Source organism: Pseudorca crassidens, chromosome 15, assembly GCF_039906515.1.
Source record: "Pseudorca crassidens isolate mPseCra1 chromosome 15, mPseCra1.hap1, whole genome shotgun sequence".
Taxonomy (NCBI): domain Eukaryota; kingdom Metazoa; phylum Chordata; class Mammalia; order Artiodactyla; family Delphinidae; genus Pseudorca; species Pseudorca crassidens.
Window position 1 is genome coordinate 59,940,930 of NC_090310.1, and position 16,318 is coordinate 59,957,247.

At 43.0% G+C, this 16,318-nt stretch overlaps 1 protein-coding gene and 1 pseudogene across 4 annotated transcripts in view; both read right to left on the minus strand.

The window, feature by feature from the left end:
* PTPRA (protein tyrosine phosphatase receptor type A) overlaps window positions 1-16,318 on the minus strand; it is a 183,487-nt gene that overhangs the window by 19,816 nt on the left and 147,353 nt on the right. For all 4 annotated transcript variants that reach the window (XM_067707651.1, XM_067707652.1, XM_067707653.1 and 1 more), the window contains 4 exons: window positions 14,766-14,856; window positions 13,202-13,278; window positions 5,002-5,038; window positions 943-1,040 (listed from right to left, as the gene is read on the minus strand). In XM_067707651.1, coding sequence (XP_067563752.1) covers window positions 943-1,040; window positions 5,002-5,038; window positions 13,202-13,278; window positions 14,766-14,856 — 303 coding nt within the window. The remainder of the gene's footprint in view (window positions 1-942; window positions 1,041-5,001; window positions 5,039-13,201; window positions 13,279-14,765; window positions 14,857-16,318) is intronic.
* On the minus strand, window positions 5,045-13,192 carry LOC137207609 (proline-rich protein 13 pseudogene; annotated as a pseudogene).

Sequence of the window (16,318 nt, forward strand, 5' to 3'; positions counted from 1 at the left end):
CCACCTCTAGTCTCTCAGTTCAGGGCAAATCGGAAGCCATTTTACCTACAAAATCTGTACTTCCATAATATCCTAGGTCATGCTCTAGGGGTAAGTCTGTCTGATCCCCTGGAATGAGCAACCTGCTATGAGGGAGTTCACCAGGGTGGATTGATGCAGACTGTAAAACCTGCCACGAGAGGCCCAAGGCCTTCTCTGGTTGACTAGGCCTTGGACAGCTCCCAAGAGCCAGAGGTAGGGTTGGAGAAAATGAACCTAAAGCCCAGCCCTAAAGCTATCCCTCCTAAGCCAATCAATACATCCAACAGCCCAGTGTGGGTATCAGTTTGACTCTAGGGCCATCCTGGAGAGAGACTATCCCGAATTGGGATTCCTCTCTGGGGCCTGATCCAGGACTCAGGACTGGTGTTGGCTGTGGCCCAGTGATGGAGCTGACCAGGCATGGACTTGGCAGTCACAGAAAGAAAAGAACCAGTCAGAAGGCTGCCTGAAGGATCAGTTCAGGGGCTCACATTTCCTTGTGCCCTGCAGGGTCTCAGTTCATACGGCTCCCTCTGCTATCTCAGGAGGAGGAACAAAACAAAAACAAAAACAAAAAAACCAGGGGAGTGAGGGACTAGAGAAGCCAGGGGAGAAAAGCCCCACTGTGACTTTTCCTTGTCTAATGGCCCAAGTCTTTCTTCCATGATGTTTTGGATCTTAGGTGAGCTGTTTGGTCACCAACACAGGGTGTGCCCTAGGTATACCTCTGAGTTCATCGGAGGCTTCCAGGCCACAGGAAAGTGTAGTAGGCACATTGGCCTGGGTCCTGTCTGGATGAATGACAGGCACAGAAGCCACAAAGGGTGGAAAGCCTAGGCTCAAACACAGAACTCCAGCAAAGCAGTCCCTCTGTTGGTCATGCCTGTATCAGGGGCCATTCTATCTAATTTCTCCACTCACCTCCTTTCTCTCCTTCAGATTGGTCACCATGACAATGGTGGCTGTGTTTTGTTCCCAGATCATCCTCCAGAAATCATTCACCGTTTCTTCTTTTGGTCCTATAGTAGCAAAGATGAGAACACACACCAAGAGGAAGAAAGATGCTGGGAAACTGGGAACGTTCATTCCTGACTTTTGGAAGCCTGTGCCCACATGCCCCCAGCTAAATATATCATCCATCTACCCATCCACCTACCTACTAACTGAACATTTCCTGTGTATCCACCATGTATGTGCCAGGCACTTCACTAGGGAGTGAAGTGGGGATGTGAGGTTCTTAAAATAAAAAGAGAACACATGAACAATGTTTCCCAAGGATGCTATAGTTGAGGATTAGAAATCACGACCCCTACAGAATACCTATGTTATGGGCGAGACAGTGAGCTATGTGCTTTATATCTCATTTACTCCTTCTTACCATGCTCTGAGGTGGGTGTCATTAACCAGAGAGGTTGGGTAAATTGCTTAGGCTGAAATTTAAAATTTACATCCCACACAGCCTTTTCCAGAAAGTCACTAGAAGGGCACAAAGAATAAGAAAAAAGTGGGATCTAACACAGGAGAGAGACTAACAGAATTTCCAGGGTGTTGGTAAAGGGAAGGCTCAGGATAATTTCTCTGCCAGAGGCTAGATCAATCCAGAATGGAACTGAAGGAAAAAGGTTCTAGAAGGACCCCAAGATAAAAAATTAAACTAAAAAAATTAAACCTCATGTATCTGAGGGTACTGAGAGGAAATATATACTTCTAGCAAAGAGTTTAAAAGAAAAAAAATCAGTGCTAGGTATATAAAGAACTAAGTGAATAAGGAAAAAAGGCAATTATTAACTCTTGGGAAAGAGGGAAACCAAAAACTGTACCAAAAAATTATATAATATTATGTGCTTAAGCTGTGAATAATATTGGCATAGTAATAAGAATGTAAATAACAAGTATTATCTTCACCACAAATTGTGATTTAACTCCACTAGGAGAATGGGGAAAAGGGACATGTCTGTCTGAGTGTGAGGTAGTTTGTAAGAGGATTAAATAAGTTATCTATAATAAGAAAAAGTCAACAGATAAAAATGGCTGCTTTAGACTAAAAAAGTTTAGACGAAAGGGGGGAGAACTTTGTTTTTATAGACCTTGTAATACCTTTTGACTTTCTTAAAATTTGTATTCCCTTTGGTAAAAAGAAAAATATTAAAAAGAAAAACAAATAATGACAGAAGTGGACACATAGCGGAAAGATGTACAGAGGTGGAATTATTTCACTGCCTGGCAAGGTCAGGAAATATCTCCTGGAGGAGATGACATTTGAGCCATATGTTAGGACAGATAAAGTAGATGGGAGTCTAGAAAGGAGGCATAGGGAGAAGAGGTACTCCAGGCAGAGGTGCAGGGGGCTAGCAGCAAGTAAGAGCATGAGACATCCAGGGACTGTAAGGAGTTCAGTGAGGTCACTGTGTAGGGTGTGTAGAAGGTAGAAGATGAAGCTAGAAAGATAGGTGAGGTACCAGGATCTAAAGGGATGGAGGCCAGGCTAAGGAAGGCTTGTTTTACAGATAATGAAAAATCATTCTAGGATTTTCATGAGAGGCTGACAAAAATTTTGCATTAAGAAAGGCCATTCTGGTGGAAGGAATCCAAGGAGCAAAGCTAGGATCCAGAGGGATCAGTCAGTAGGCTGCTGCAACACAGCTGGAAGAAGAGATGAGAGTAAGGAAGTGTGTCAGAGAAGGCAGATTTTGGAGAGAGAAACAAGAGGACTAGTCATATGTAAAGCAAGGGACAGGTAGGAGATCTGGATGACCCCAAATCTGGTTTGGTTGATTAGGTAGATTACATTCCAGTCACCATGAATATAGATTACATTCCAGTCTCTTAAGAACAGAGGAGAAAAAGCAGCTTTGGGGCGAGGAAGAGTCACGTTTCAGTTCCTGATGTTGAATCTAGAGTCTGTGGGGGTATTCAAGCGGAAGAGAACAAAAAAATGTGGCTCTGGAGCTCAAGAGAGGCAGCAGCCAGTCAAACAGAGGTGGGTATTAGATGAGGTCTCTCAAAGAGGATACAGAGGGGGAGGAGCAAAGAAGGGGTCAAACACAGAACGCTGGGGATCTTCAAGCATTATTCAAGTTCAGACAGAACAAAAAGCCCAGGAGGCAGAAGGATGGACAGAAATGTGCCATGAAAGACAAGAATGGAGTTTCAAGGGAAGTAGTCATCCACAGTATTGAAGAGAAACTATACTTAAGGGGCAGAAAGAAGAATAAGAGCTAGAGAAACAATATTTTGAAAAGTGAGAAAAATCAAGAGAACTGAATGGCAGGAAATAACAGGAGGGTTTCAAGGAGTGTGAAGTACTGTGGAGAAGTTCAAGAGGGAGGGAGTCTGAGAAAAGGCTAACAGGGAAATCAAAGGTGAACCTAATTTAAGAACTATTTTAGCATCAACAAGGCCCCATGACAAACAAAGAGAGGATGAGATTATATGTGGTTGTTGGTGCCAAAATCATCACTGAGTAGGTGGTAGCTGAGGTGGGCCTTGAAGGGTGGACCTGAACTGACAGATGGCTACAGAGGGAGGGAAAGTGGGGTCCAGTTAGGCAAGGGCCAGGTCCTGGTGGGAGACTACAAGGGCAAGGAAGATCTAAGACTTCTGACCACCTCTGCCTCATGTTACCTCTATCCCTATTTTATCACGATCACAGACAGTACTGTCCAACAGAACTTTCTGTGATGATGGAAATGTTTCATATCTGCACTAATATGGTAGCCTCTAGCCACATGTAGCTATTGAGCCTTAAAATGTGACTAGCGTGCAGGCTTCCCTGGTGGCGCAGTGGTTGAGAGTCTGCCTGCCGATGCAGGGGAACGGGTTTGTGCCCCAGTCCGGGAAGATCCCACATGCCGTGGAGCGGCTGGGCCCATGAGCCATGGCCGTTGAGCCTGCGTGTCTGGAGACTGTGCTCCGCAACGGGAGAGGCCACAACAGTGAGAGGCCCGCGTACCAAAAAAAAAAAAAAGTGACTAGTGTGATTGAAGAACTGGATTTAAAATTTTATTTTATTTTATTATTTTTTGGCCTCGCCACATGGCTTGCGGGGTCTTAGTTCCACACCCAGGGATTGAGCCCTGGGCCCTCAGCAGTGAAAGCACAGAGTCCTAACCACTGGACCACCAGGGAGCTCCCCCAAATTTTATTTTAAATAGCCACATGTGGTCAGTGGCTACCGTATTGAACACGATAGACACTTACCAAAGTTCCTGTTTATTTTGCTATAAATTATCCTCTACCAACTAAAGGCTCCAAAAAGGCAGAGACCATATTCTGTTTTATTCCCCTACATATCCCCATCACCTAGGCCAGTGCCTGGCACATAATATTAATAAATGGTCAATAAATATTTGTTGAGTGATTAAATAAATGGGCTTTGATGGACCATAATAACATCAATTACTTTTTAGTGCTGCAAACATCAAGATTTTTATTTTGCTAGGATCCCAAAGGTGAGGACACTTGTTAGAACTTCAGGCTATGGAAACGTGTGCAGAGCATGTATAGGACCATGGCATTGGGTCCCTGCTCTGAGGGTTCTTAGACCACTTATCTGTGTATAATAGTGGAGCTCAGGCCCATGAGTGGGAGGAGGAGATGAGTCAGCCTGGACCAGTGAGGTGGCCAATCCTCTTTGGAGACTAAATCCAAATTCAAATTCTGAGCAGCCTGGTTTGAACTTAAGTTTGCCAAATGACCCCAAGACAGAGAACCTCATTAGACTGTGTTGTATGTGTGTGTATAGCCTTCTCCAGTATTTTTTATGCACATATATAAAAGAATTTCTTTCAAAGGATCCCTGGACACTAAGTCATCAAGATGAAGGCCCTTAGTTATAAACCTGCAAGGTAGATTATATTTTTTTCAGGTGGTAATAATTACAGAAAAGCTAATATATCTGAGTAATCTATTAGCATTTGGAAGAAAAATCCCAAATCCATTCATGGTTAAGCCTAAGAGTAAAAAATTATCTTACTTTACCTTGTGCAGCAATGAATTTGTTCTTTTCTTGGTAGCCCTGGGGGTGGGGTGGGAGAGTAGAGGAGAAACAGAAAGTGAAAACCCAAAAATGGATAGGAATGAAATTCTCCAGACTCCCAACCAGTTTACAAAGCCTTCCTTGTGAAAAGGTCCAGGCAATTAACAAGGATTTCCATTCTAGAAATTTTAATGGGATTAGCTTTGGATAGCAGGAAGCAAAGATTACATGGTCTAGGCAGTCTTCTTAAAGTGAATTATTAGCAAACATTAGTATAAGAACATCCAAATAACAACTCCTAGGCTAGACCCTGTTCTGATGCTCTCTTAGTTGCTGACAATCTGGGTCTTGGTGTTACTGGGTAGGAACCCTCCAAGTCAGAAGCATGTGAGGCTGGGCCCACACGAGGAAGGAAAAAGGGTTATTTTCTTGCTGATGCTGTACCCAGGTGCAAAAGTTTTCGGGGAATAGCCCATGGGTATGGTGTAACAGCTCCCAGTGTTTGACAAGAGGGTTCTCCATTACAGGAAGTGGGAGACAAAGAAGTCAAGGAGCCTGGGGACGTCACTTAATAGATAAGGAGTCTCTGAAAAACTGACACTGGCAGTAACTTTCTTTACTGTTTAGTCATACATCTTTTCAACCTCATTGTTTAAATATAGTGTTCACTTGAGACGTCCCAGGTAAGTGAAAAATCATTTGACTTAAGGATTGTAAATCACCTTCTGCCTCTCTCAGACAGCACTAAGATGGGCAATGAGGGAGGCAACTTCATGGATGGGATACCATACCAAGGTGATGATGTGAAATACTAGTCTGCAAGGCAGTGGCAGAATAAAGGAGGGGGCCGAGTCTGAGAAGCCGCTTCCTATTCCAGCTCAAACAAGGGCAGGGCAGGGTTGCTTCCCAGCACTGGAGAAAGCTTTAGGCCTCAATATGGACATGTTTAGAGTTAACAATAAGCAGCTTGTTAAAATTTTTATTAAGAGGAATTCTCCAAAAGTTTTTAACCACTAGAAGATGGAAACTGATAAAGCCTTAATTCAGGATGCTGCATTCTGCCTATAGCACTAAACTTGTAATTAAAACTGAGAAGCTCTTAGAGTATGTTACGCCGTATAATACGCTTGCTTCAGGAGAAGCTGTGGCCAAGTTCTCACTGGAGCATGTGGGTCATGAATAGCTTAAAAGCACTGTTGGAAGGCCCAGCCCCAAAGTGCTTCCCGCTCCATCTTTACCAGTAGTGTGTTATATATCCCCCATGAAAACATGCCTACATAGTGATATGCTGACATTGCTCAACCAATCAGGAATAACTAGAATGAGGCAAAACTACTGATTCCTTGTGTTATGTTCAAGGGAAAGATGAAATGTGGCTCCCTGGTTCCTGAGACATCTTTGGATTCTGAAAGTCAAATGCCAAGTTGGCTCTAGGTGGCACCTACATTCCTACCAGTTTAAAAACAAAAACAAAACACTTCCAAAGCCCCTCTATACCCTTAGACACCTCAAGGTGAGAGAGGAAGCTGGTCCTCCTAAGACTCCAGGAGGGAAGCCCAGTTGGCATCTGTACTGTCTATTTCATCTTCTCCTGTTACCAATGTCAGGTTCACTTTCAGACCTTTGTATTCTCCAAACCACAGAACCCATCCCCCGTGCCTACTGCCACCACTCTGTGGTGCCTGACACCACCTCTCTTCAAGATACATGTGTGATCTTGGTTCTGTGTGCAAAAAGGGCTTGGTAAATGATTGTCAGGGGGTGGGAATGGGGAGTAACTGTATATGGACAAGAAGCTTCTTTCTGGGGTGAGCAAAAAGTTCTAAAACTAAGAGGCAATAGCTAAAAGGTACAGCGTTTCTCTTCTGAGGTGATGAAAATGTTCTAAAATTGGTCATAGTTGCACGTATCTGTGAATATACTGAAAACCACTGAATTGTAAATTTTAAGTGGGTGAAAATTATGGTATGTAAATTGCATCAATAAAGCCACTAACAAAGTTCTAAAACAATTATAGTGATGACAGCATAACTTGGTAAACTTACTAAAAATCACTGAATTCTACATTTTAAATGTTTGAATTTCTGTTATATAAACTGTACCTCAATCATGTTGGGAGGAAAAAAGGGTTTCGTAAGTGTAACTGGCAGCTCACAACAAATGGCCACAATTTGTTTCAGCAAAGGTTATTGCCTGCCCCTATACTCCAAGCCCTAAGGACATCTGCTCCTTCTTTCCCACTGGATCTCTCATCTGCACTCAACCCCGTTGACCACCTAACACTTCTCCATGCTCTACTCTTTGCCCTCTGAGGTGCTCTTCTCTCCTGGTCTCCTTCTGTCTCACTAATGAGCACCTCTTGCCCAGTGTGCCTTGGCTGAGGTTTGTGGGCTCCAGGGCCCACTCTTTCTCTAATGACTTCAAAGGCCATGGCTTTGGAATCTCTCCCCTGAGCTCAGATTAATGATGCCCAACTATGCTGGATATATCCACATGGATTACCCTATACTCTTTTTTTTTTTTTTTAAAACAAGAAAGGTATAGGTTGTTTTTTTCCCCCATAATTAAATTTGCACAGCATCTCCCCAAGCATAAGTATTACAAAAGAATGTAAAAAATCACATTTTACACATTTACACAATGTGTATAAAAAAATCACATGTCTTCAGCATTTAGCTCAAATCTCACCATCTTCAAAAACTAGATCTCTTGCAAAACTCATCAGCTAAAAGTTCTATCAAAGCACTGCGAAGATGGCCTTTGCTAGCCCATGGCAATCCTTCTCCCATTTTCCCTCGCGAGTTAGGGCTGAATAGCAGAGTGAGGCTCAGATTGCGGACGTGAGGTAGGGAGGGACACAAGGGCTAATTTTCCCCAGTACAAGATGGCATCTAAAGCTTGATGGGAGAGAAGAACTGGAGAGACTGGAGGAAAGGGTCCAGGCCCTGTATTCAGTCAGAGTCACTGCTGGAAGAGGAGGAATGCTTGCCATGCTTATGGTGTTTCTGCTTCTTTTTATGAGCGTTCTTCATTTTCTTCTGCATCTTCTTGTCCATTACCATTCCTGGTCCTACCATGCCAGGAGCCAACGCCAGGGTCAGGTGGTGGGTATGGAGCGGGGTAGGGACCTGAGGGTTGGCATCCTGGATACCCTAGCTGTGGCATAGATGACAAGGCCCACCAGGGGGAAAAGCTGGATTCCCCTGGGGTGCTCCTGGGGGAGTGGGAAAGGGGTCTGGAGGAAAGGTCGGGTTGGCAGGTGGTAGATGAGCAGGATTGCAACCTCCAGGGTACCCGACGTTAGAGGGCTGTGGATATGGCCCTGGCTGCCCAGCACTGGGTTTCCACATGTTCGGGTGTTTCCTCCAGCCCAGAAATGGAGAAAGAAGGAAACTCCACCCTAAATACACTCTACAGAGTATCACCCTATACTCTCTCATATATTAGTCAATCACCATATCCTGCTAAATTCTACCTCCAAAGTGGTTTTTACTTTGATGCATCTTCTCCAACCCTTCTACCCTCACCATTTGTAGCATGCTACTGTAACAGCCCTCAATCTGCCCTTCCTAAATCCATGTTGCACACGGTAACCCGAGTGATCAATATACAAATGTGGCTATATCGCTCCTTGTCTTTAACACCTTTCAATGTTATCCCATTGCCTAGAAATCAAAACTCTTAGCTGGGGACTTCCCTGGTGGCGCAGTGGTTAAGAATCTGCCTGCCAATGCAGGGGACACGGGTTCAAGCCCTGGTCTGGGAAGATCCCACATGCTGCGGAGCAACTAAACCTGTGTGCCACAACTACTGAGCCTGTGCTCTAGAGCCCACAAGCCACAGCGGCTGAGCCTGTGTGCCACAACTGCTGAAGCCTGCGCACCTAGAGCCCGTGCTCCGCAACAAGAGAAGCCACCGCGATGAGAAGCCCACGCATCACAACAAAGAGTAGCCCCTGCTTGCCACAACTAGAAAAAGTCCACGCGCAGCAACGAAGACCCAACGCAGCCAAAAATAAATAAAAAACAAAAACTCTAAGCTGTACTGAAAATTTGTAGATACTGTAAGGTGACTCAATCAGCACCCAGCCCCACCCACTTCTAGCTTGACTTTCTTTCTATAGAGGCTGAAAAACTAAAAGCTAAATTCACTAGACTCTCTTGCAGCTCAGTTCTGCCTAAGAACCCAGTTTCTTCCTAGCAGTCCCACATAAGACTTGGGATAGAAGTGAGCAATGTGAGATGGTGACTGTGCTAGGAAGATCTGGTCTTTGGGCAAGCATGGCAGCGGAAGCATTGAGTTCTTCTGTAGCACCTCTGCAGGGGTTTCACTACGAGAGTCATACGGGGTAGTTGGGTACATCTACGGCTGCTCTGTTCCTGGTGACTCTCCCACAGATTCTGTAAGTCACCCACTATCTTATAATAAACCCCTTCCTGTTGAAAAGAATAGACAGAAAGTGGACTCTTGTCATCTTCAACCAAGAACCCCAACAGACACACTTGACATTCAATGCCTTCTAAGATCGAGTTCCTACCAATCCCCCAAGCCTCATCTCCCATGACTTTCCATCTTATATCTTATAACTAAGACTACTGTTTCCAGTCTCTGACTTTGTTCATACTTCTCTTTTTGCTTTGAAGTTTCTGCCCATCTTTCTTCTCTTGAATTCAGACCTACCCTTCAATATTCAGCTCTACTGGCTCATCAGGTTGGCTGAATGTTTCTTTCTCTAAGTCCCAAAGACTCTGGGAATACCTCCTTCACACATGTTGCACACTAAAGGTTATGATCTACCTGTAGGTAGATCACACTAGGGACCATATCTTATCTCTGTAACCTTGGAGCGTACCCCCAGTGCTTACCACACAGCAGGTGATCAAAAAATTTTGACTGAATTTAATAAACCTAAATCTTCTTTAATCCCTGACTCTTACTAATGGTTAACCATAAGCTTTTTCCTGCTTTTCTATTTTCACTGAGTTCATAAGTACCTCCAATTTAACCCTCTTCATCTAAACTTTCATATTACCTATTAATAACCTCCAATAACCATCAAGCCTTTATAGGATGCCCTATTGTGAGCTCCAACTAAGCATGGCCAAAGGAGAAGGCTTGTTTCCTTCTAGTGCCTTGCTTATCATGACCATGAATAGACCCATCTTACTTGCTTACCAGCCTTAACATCCAACTTACTTTTGTCTGTCTTCACCTTCAATGTGGGAAGGAGCCAAACTGGTTACGGTGACAGACACTGCTGGTCACTAACTGAAAAGCTATTCCTTCCCTTTCTTTCTTGCCATCAAAACCATGCTTTTGTTCAGACATTTACCTTTCATTGGCTTGGAAGGTGGTCATTCCTCAGCCCCAGAAGGGTAAATCATGATAATTCTCAGCACCCTAGCCAGTGACTGGAGAGAGGGTGTAAGCATGTGATCCAATCCTGGCCTGCGGGCTCTGAAGGGCACTGTACCAGAGAGGCTTCTGAGAAAGGTCATGCCCCTAATAAAAAGAAAAGCATAGGGCTTCCCTGGTGGCGCAGTGGTTGAGAGTCCACCTGCTGATGCAGGGGACGTGGGTTCGTGCCCCGGTCCGGGAAGATCCCACATGCCGTGGAGCGGCTGCACCCGTGAGCCATGGCCGCTGAGCCTGCGCGTCCGGAGCCTGTGCTCCGCAACGAGAGAGGCCACAGCAGTGAGAGGCCCGCGTACCACAAAAAAAAAAAAAAAAAAGAAAAGCATATGCAGAAATTCTCCACCTCCTCCTCCTCCTCTATGTTGTGTTTATAAGAAACATTTGGAACTGCTGTAGCCGTCTTGTGAGCAAGAGACAATGCCAATAGGCTGAAGATATGAGTAGAAAGATGGAAACACCTGGTTTCTTAAGGATGTCACTGAGTCACAGACTCAGCCCACCCCAGAACTGCTATACACCTGCCTTCGGATTAAATGAGAAGTAAATGTTCCTGTGTAGACCACTTCTAGCTGAGTATTCTGTTACCTGCAGATGGAAACATTCTGATATTGCTATACTCTTCCATATAATGTTAAACTCAACCTGTTCCTCCCAACCACTTCATCATAATCTTTGATCTAAATCCTGGGACTCTTAGCTGGTTACTAACCTTTTTCCATTTTCCTTATCTACTACATCAATCATTTCTACCAGGGTTCCTTTCCTTCTAACTATAAACATATGACCATCACTAAGAAACATATACAGGAATTTCAGCAAATCCATACTCGTGAGGGTGCCTGCACTACTCCATTTCTGAAGTCCATCTGATAGCCTATTTTTTAGCCACGGCCCCTTGTTCTTCCATCTTTCTCCTTTTCCTATCCCAAGACTGCTCTTTCAATTTCTTGAGACCTAGTCCTTGATCCCTTCCTTTCTCTACTGAACCTGAAGCCCTCGGCTGACTACTTGAAGCAACAACTGACTTCCCTAGCCCTTTTGTCTGAGTACCACATGTTTTCTGCATATCACCAATCCTAGGGTACAACTGGAGAAAATCACACAACTGAGGCCCCTATATATCAAAGATTTCCATCTTAGGTAGTTCCTCGGTGCAGCTAAACATGCTTTTTTCATGCCCTTTTCAGTATTCTTTCTTACTGACTTCAGTACTCTCATGTCACAGTCCCATCCTCCCTTTTCAGCAGATAACCTTGACTTTACTTCTTAGAAAAAACAGACGAGTTCCCTCAGCTTGATTTATTCACACCTACAAACCACCTCTATCTATTCTATATTCCTTTACCATCAGTCTCAGAGGAAAAAACATCCTTTCTTATGTTCAACGCTAATCTCTCCATGAGTATTCTTTTAAAAAAAATTGTGGTAAGGGACTTCCCTGGCGGTCCAGTGGTTAAGAATCCACCTTCCAATGCAGGGGACGTGGGTTTGATCCCTGGTTGGGGAACTAAGATCCCACATGCTGTGGGCCAACTAAGCCCGCACACCTCAACTAGACAGCCTGCGTGCTGCAAACTATAGAGCCCATGTGCTCTGGAGCCTGCGCGCCACAACTAGAGAGAAGTCTGTGTGCCACAACTAGAGAGAAGCCTGTGCGCCACAACTAGAGAGAAGCCCTCGCACCATAACGAAGTTTCCCACATGCCGCAACTAAGATCCGATGCAGCCAAAAAAAAAAAAAAAAAAAATTGTGGTAAAATATACGTAACATAAAACTGATCATTTCAGCCATTTTTAAGTGTACAGGTCTGTGGCATTAAGTTTATTCACATTGTTGGGCAACCATCACCACCATCCATCTCTAAAACTTCTGCATCTTCCTCAGCTAAAACTCTGTACCCATTAAATGATAATTCCCTTCTCCTCCCTCCCTCTAGCCCCTGGCAACCACCGTTCTACCTTCTGTTTTAATATATTTGACTACTCTAGGTACCTCATATAAGTGGAATTATACAATATTTATTGTTTTGTGACTGGCTTATTTCACTTACCATAATGTCTTCGAAATTCATCCATGTTATAGCATGTGTCAGAATTTCTTCCCCTTTTAAGGCTAAATAATATTCCATTGCATGTATATGCCACATTTTACCTATTCATTCTTCCACTGATGGAACCTGGGTTGCTACCACCTTTTGGCTATTGTGATTAATGCTGCTATGATCATGGGTGTACAAATTCCATCAGTATTCTCTTCATGCTTCAGTAGTCAGGCTTGCTCTCTCTAGCTCCTTGCTTGCTCTCTCTCTTCCTTTCAAACTCTCTCTTTACTGGTTCCCTCCCGTCAGCCTATAAAACATACTCAAGTCTCGCACACCATCTCTATAAACATTCTCTAAATCACCCCTAAAAACCTTTCAGTTTCAGCTCTTCTCTCAATTCATAGTAGACATGACTAACCAGACTTACCCGGAGTCAGATATTCTAGTCCTGTTTGGAGGACAAGGTGTGCTTTTGTTCTTAGTTATCTGAATAAGCTCAATAAAGGATTCACTGACTCTTACAGAAAAGTATACATTTAGGTTCAGATTTCTGCATGGGAAAATTTTGGGAATGATGACAGGTAAACATAAGAATACATTTTAAACTGTCTGATCTTTAAAAAAATTTTTTCAGTCTTTTAAAAAAATCAGACTCCTCCGGGAAAAACTGAAATGACAAATATTCCTTCTAACATGCAGCTGAGAAGGAATCAAGGAAATAATGAGAAAAGCTCAAGTTCCTTACATTGATGAATGAAGCATTGATGTAATCAGAATCTGGAACTCCTTCAACTGGTGTCAGATGGACTCTAGAATGGTCATCTAGAAAAAAAAATTTTTTTTTTCAATTAAATTCAATTTTATTTTTCACTGGTCCCAATGCAACCAGGCCAGTTGTGACATCTATGACTATGTGTAGAGAGACACACAAGTATAAAGTTGTCACTGCAGCACTATTTATAACAGCAAAAATTCAGACACATCTCAACCATCATTAGGGGACTAAGTTAAATAAATTAAGATATATCCATAATATGGAATAGTAAGCAGTTGATAAAAAGGAAAGTGAACACTTCTGTTTCTTGACAATTACCAGTACATATATCGGTATATATATATACCAATACACCAATACATTTCTCTATATTATAGTCATTTCAGGTATATAGCATTATAGTTCAACATCTGTAATAACTATTGTGATCACCACCACAAGTCTAGCTACCATCCACCACCATACAGTAGGACCCCCCCACCAATCCATTTCACCCACCTCCAACCCCCTTCCCCTCTGGTAACCAACAATCTGTTCTCTGTATCTATGAGTTTGTGTTTGTTTTGTTGTTTTGTTTTGTTTTTTTAGATTCCACATGAGTGAAATCATATGGTATTTATCTTTCTCCATCTGACTTATTTTCCAATATACATTGGGGAAAAAAAGAAAAAAGAGCAATGTATACAGCATACCAGTTATACTAAAAATATATAATATATATACATGCATTTATACACAAATAAGACATAAGTATCTGTAAATGCCTAGTACAGTGGTCTTTAATATATTATGCACCCAAAACTGCACCAGGAATTATTTAAAGGATGAGTTTTTTAAAAAAGCAATTATAAAAGATAAAGCAGGGCTTCCCTGGTGGCGCAATGGCTGAGAGTCCGCCTGCCGACGCAGGGCACACGGGATCGTGCCCCGGTCCGGGAAGATCTCACATGCTGCGGAGCGGCTGCGCCCGTGAGCCATGGCCGCTGGGCCTGCGCGTCCGGAGCCTGTGCTCCGCAACGGGAGAGGCCACAACAGTGAGAGGCCCGCGTACCGCAAAAAAAAAAAAAAGCAAAGTTCAAACATTTTGCTCTCACATCCCACTAGATTATGCATATTCCATTCTGGAGACCACTAACCTAGAAAAATGTCTGTTAGGTTATAGATAAACTGATTAGCAATGGCTAACTCTGGGAAGGAGTTACGAAGAGAACTCTGAATTGGAATTTCTTTGCAATGAGCAACAAAAAACCCCCACAACAACCATGCACTTGCTGTCTGGTCTTAGTGAAACTGCTCTCCTTAACTTCCCAGAAACTTTAGGCCTGCCTTAAAAAACCTGGTCAAGCACCCCTACTGACTTTATGAGCACCTGGGGTTGCCTGGGGAGCCATAAAGGCTCTTTCAGTCCAAAGGCTTGACTCTATTCTTATTACCAGCCTTCCTATGATCAATTACAAGATTCTTTCCATCCTCAGAAAATCTGGCTACAGACGCAGTTTCAGGTTACATCCCAAGAAACCCTACAAACACTCACAAGGCAAGATGTTTACATATCGATTTTTTTCCTTGTTCTCCTCCTTGGAGGCAGCTTCACAGGTGGCCTGGATAGGACAAGCAGGGAGAGCCTGAAAGGTTAAGAGAAATTACAGAAGTTATTAAAAGGGATAAACACCAAACATGTAAACTGCTGCACCATACTCTGACCTGGCAGCAAGTTCTACCTTTTCTTAGGGGGGAAAAGATGTGCCCAGGTGAATACTTGCACCTAATACAGAGAGTGCACCTCTCTTCTAAATAGCTTCTAAGCTCCTTAGAGTTTGAATGCCCAGAGGGCAGAATGCCTTTCCTGTTACTGTAAGCACAGCATGCTCTTTATATGATTACTATGTGGTTAGGAGCATGTTACAATGCTGGGTCAAAATGGACCACCCCAGTATATGGGACTGGGGACACAACTGAAAGGATGGGCCATTTATCCCCATGCTGACCACCATGCAAAGCTGGAGATGTATCTCAGAGTAAACCACACAGGAGGGGTCTGGATGGTCAGTTGAGTTAGGAGCCTGACAAGGGGGTATGGCAGCCCAGCCTCTAGCATCATGTGGTAAGGAAGCAAGGACAGGTGAGTGGGTGAGAGGGCATTCACATGGATGCAGCAGTTAGGAAGCAGAGGACTTGGATGAGGTAACACTGAATCTGCAGCAGTTTTGGAGCAAATGTAAATCAGCTAGCACTGGGAGCTATGTGGGTAAGTATAAATGGTTTGACATGAGATAGTCTGGATTGTATGAACTTGAGCAAATCGGCCAAAGTTTCCCATAAAATTGGGAAAATAATACCTGCTACATAAGGAGTAAATAAGATAATCTCATGTTTGGCATAGAATAAGCATTCAATAAATTCGTTTTATAGGAGTAGGAAGCTAAACTTTATTATTTGAATTGTTTTCTTCTGTGTTCTATATATTCAAAACTAAGAAAGCAAAAAGAGAAATAGTTTAGAATTACAACCTAGACAACCTTCCTGATAAGTGATTTGGAAATATGTCTTAAAGCTTTAAAAATATTCATACCCTTTGACCTAGGAAATCTGGATTCTAGCCTAAATAAATAAAAATCTCTATGTTCAAATTATTTACTTCATCATTATTTAGAATGACCCCAAACTGAAAACAACCTTAGTATTCAGCAGTAGGAGAACAGTTAAGTAAATTATGGTTCATGTATTACTTTTCATTCATTCCTTCAACAAACATATAATGTGTACCTATTAGGTACCGAGTTAGGTACAGAGCAAACAGTGGTGAATCAAATCATATACACAGTTCTTGCTCTCATGAACAATGCAAACTTGTGGGTGAAAGACAGATATTAAATAAATAAAACAAGTAAATATAAAATTACATACCATGATAAATGCAATGAGAGAACAGGTTATTAGAGAAAGTATCAGAAAGCCCAAGGAATACCCCAATACAGATTAAGGGTAGGTCTCTATGAGGAAGGATGAGTATGGAAAAGAGTATTCCAGGCAAAGAACAGCATGTATGATGACCCAGAGGCAGGAGAAGGCTTGGTTTGTGTGAGG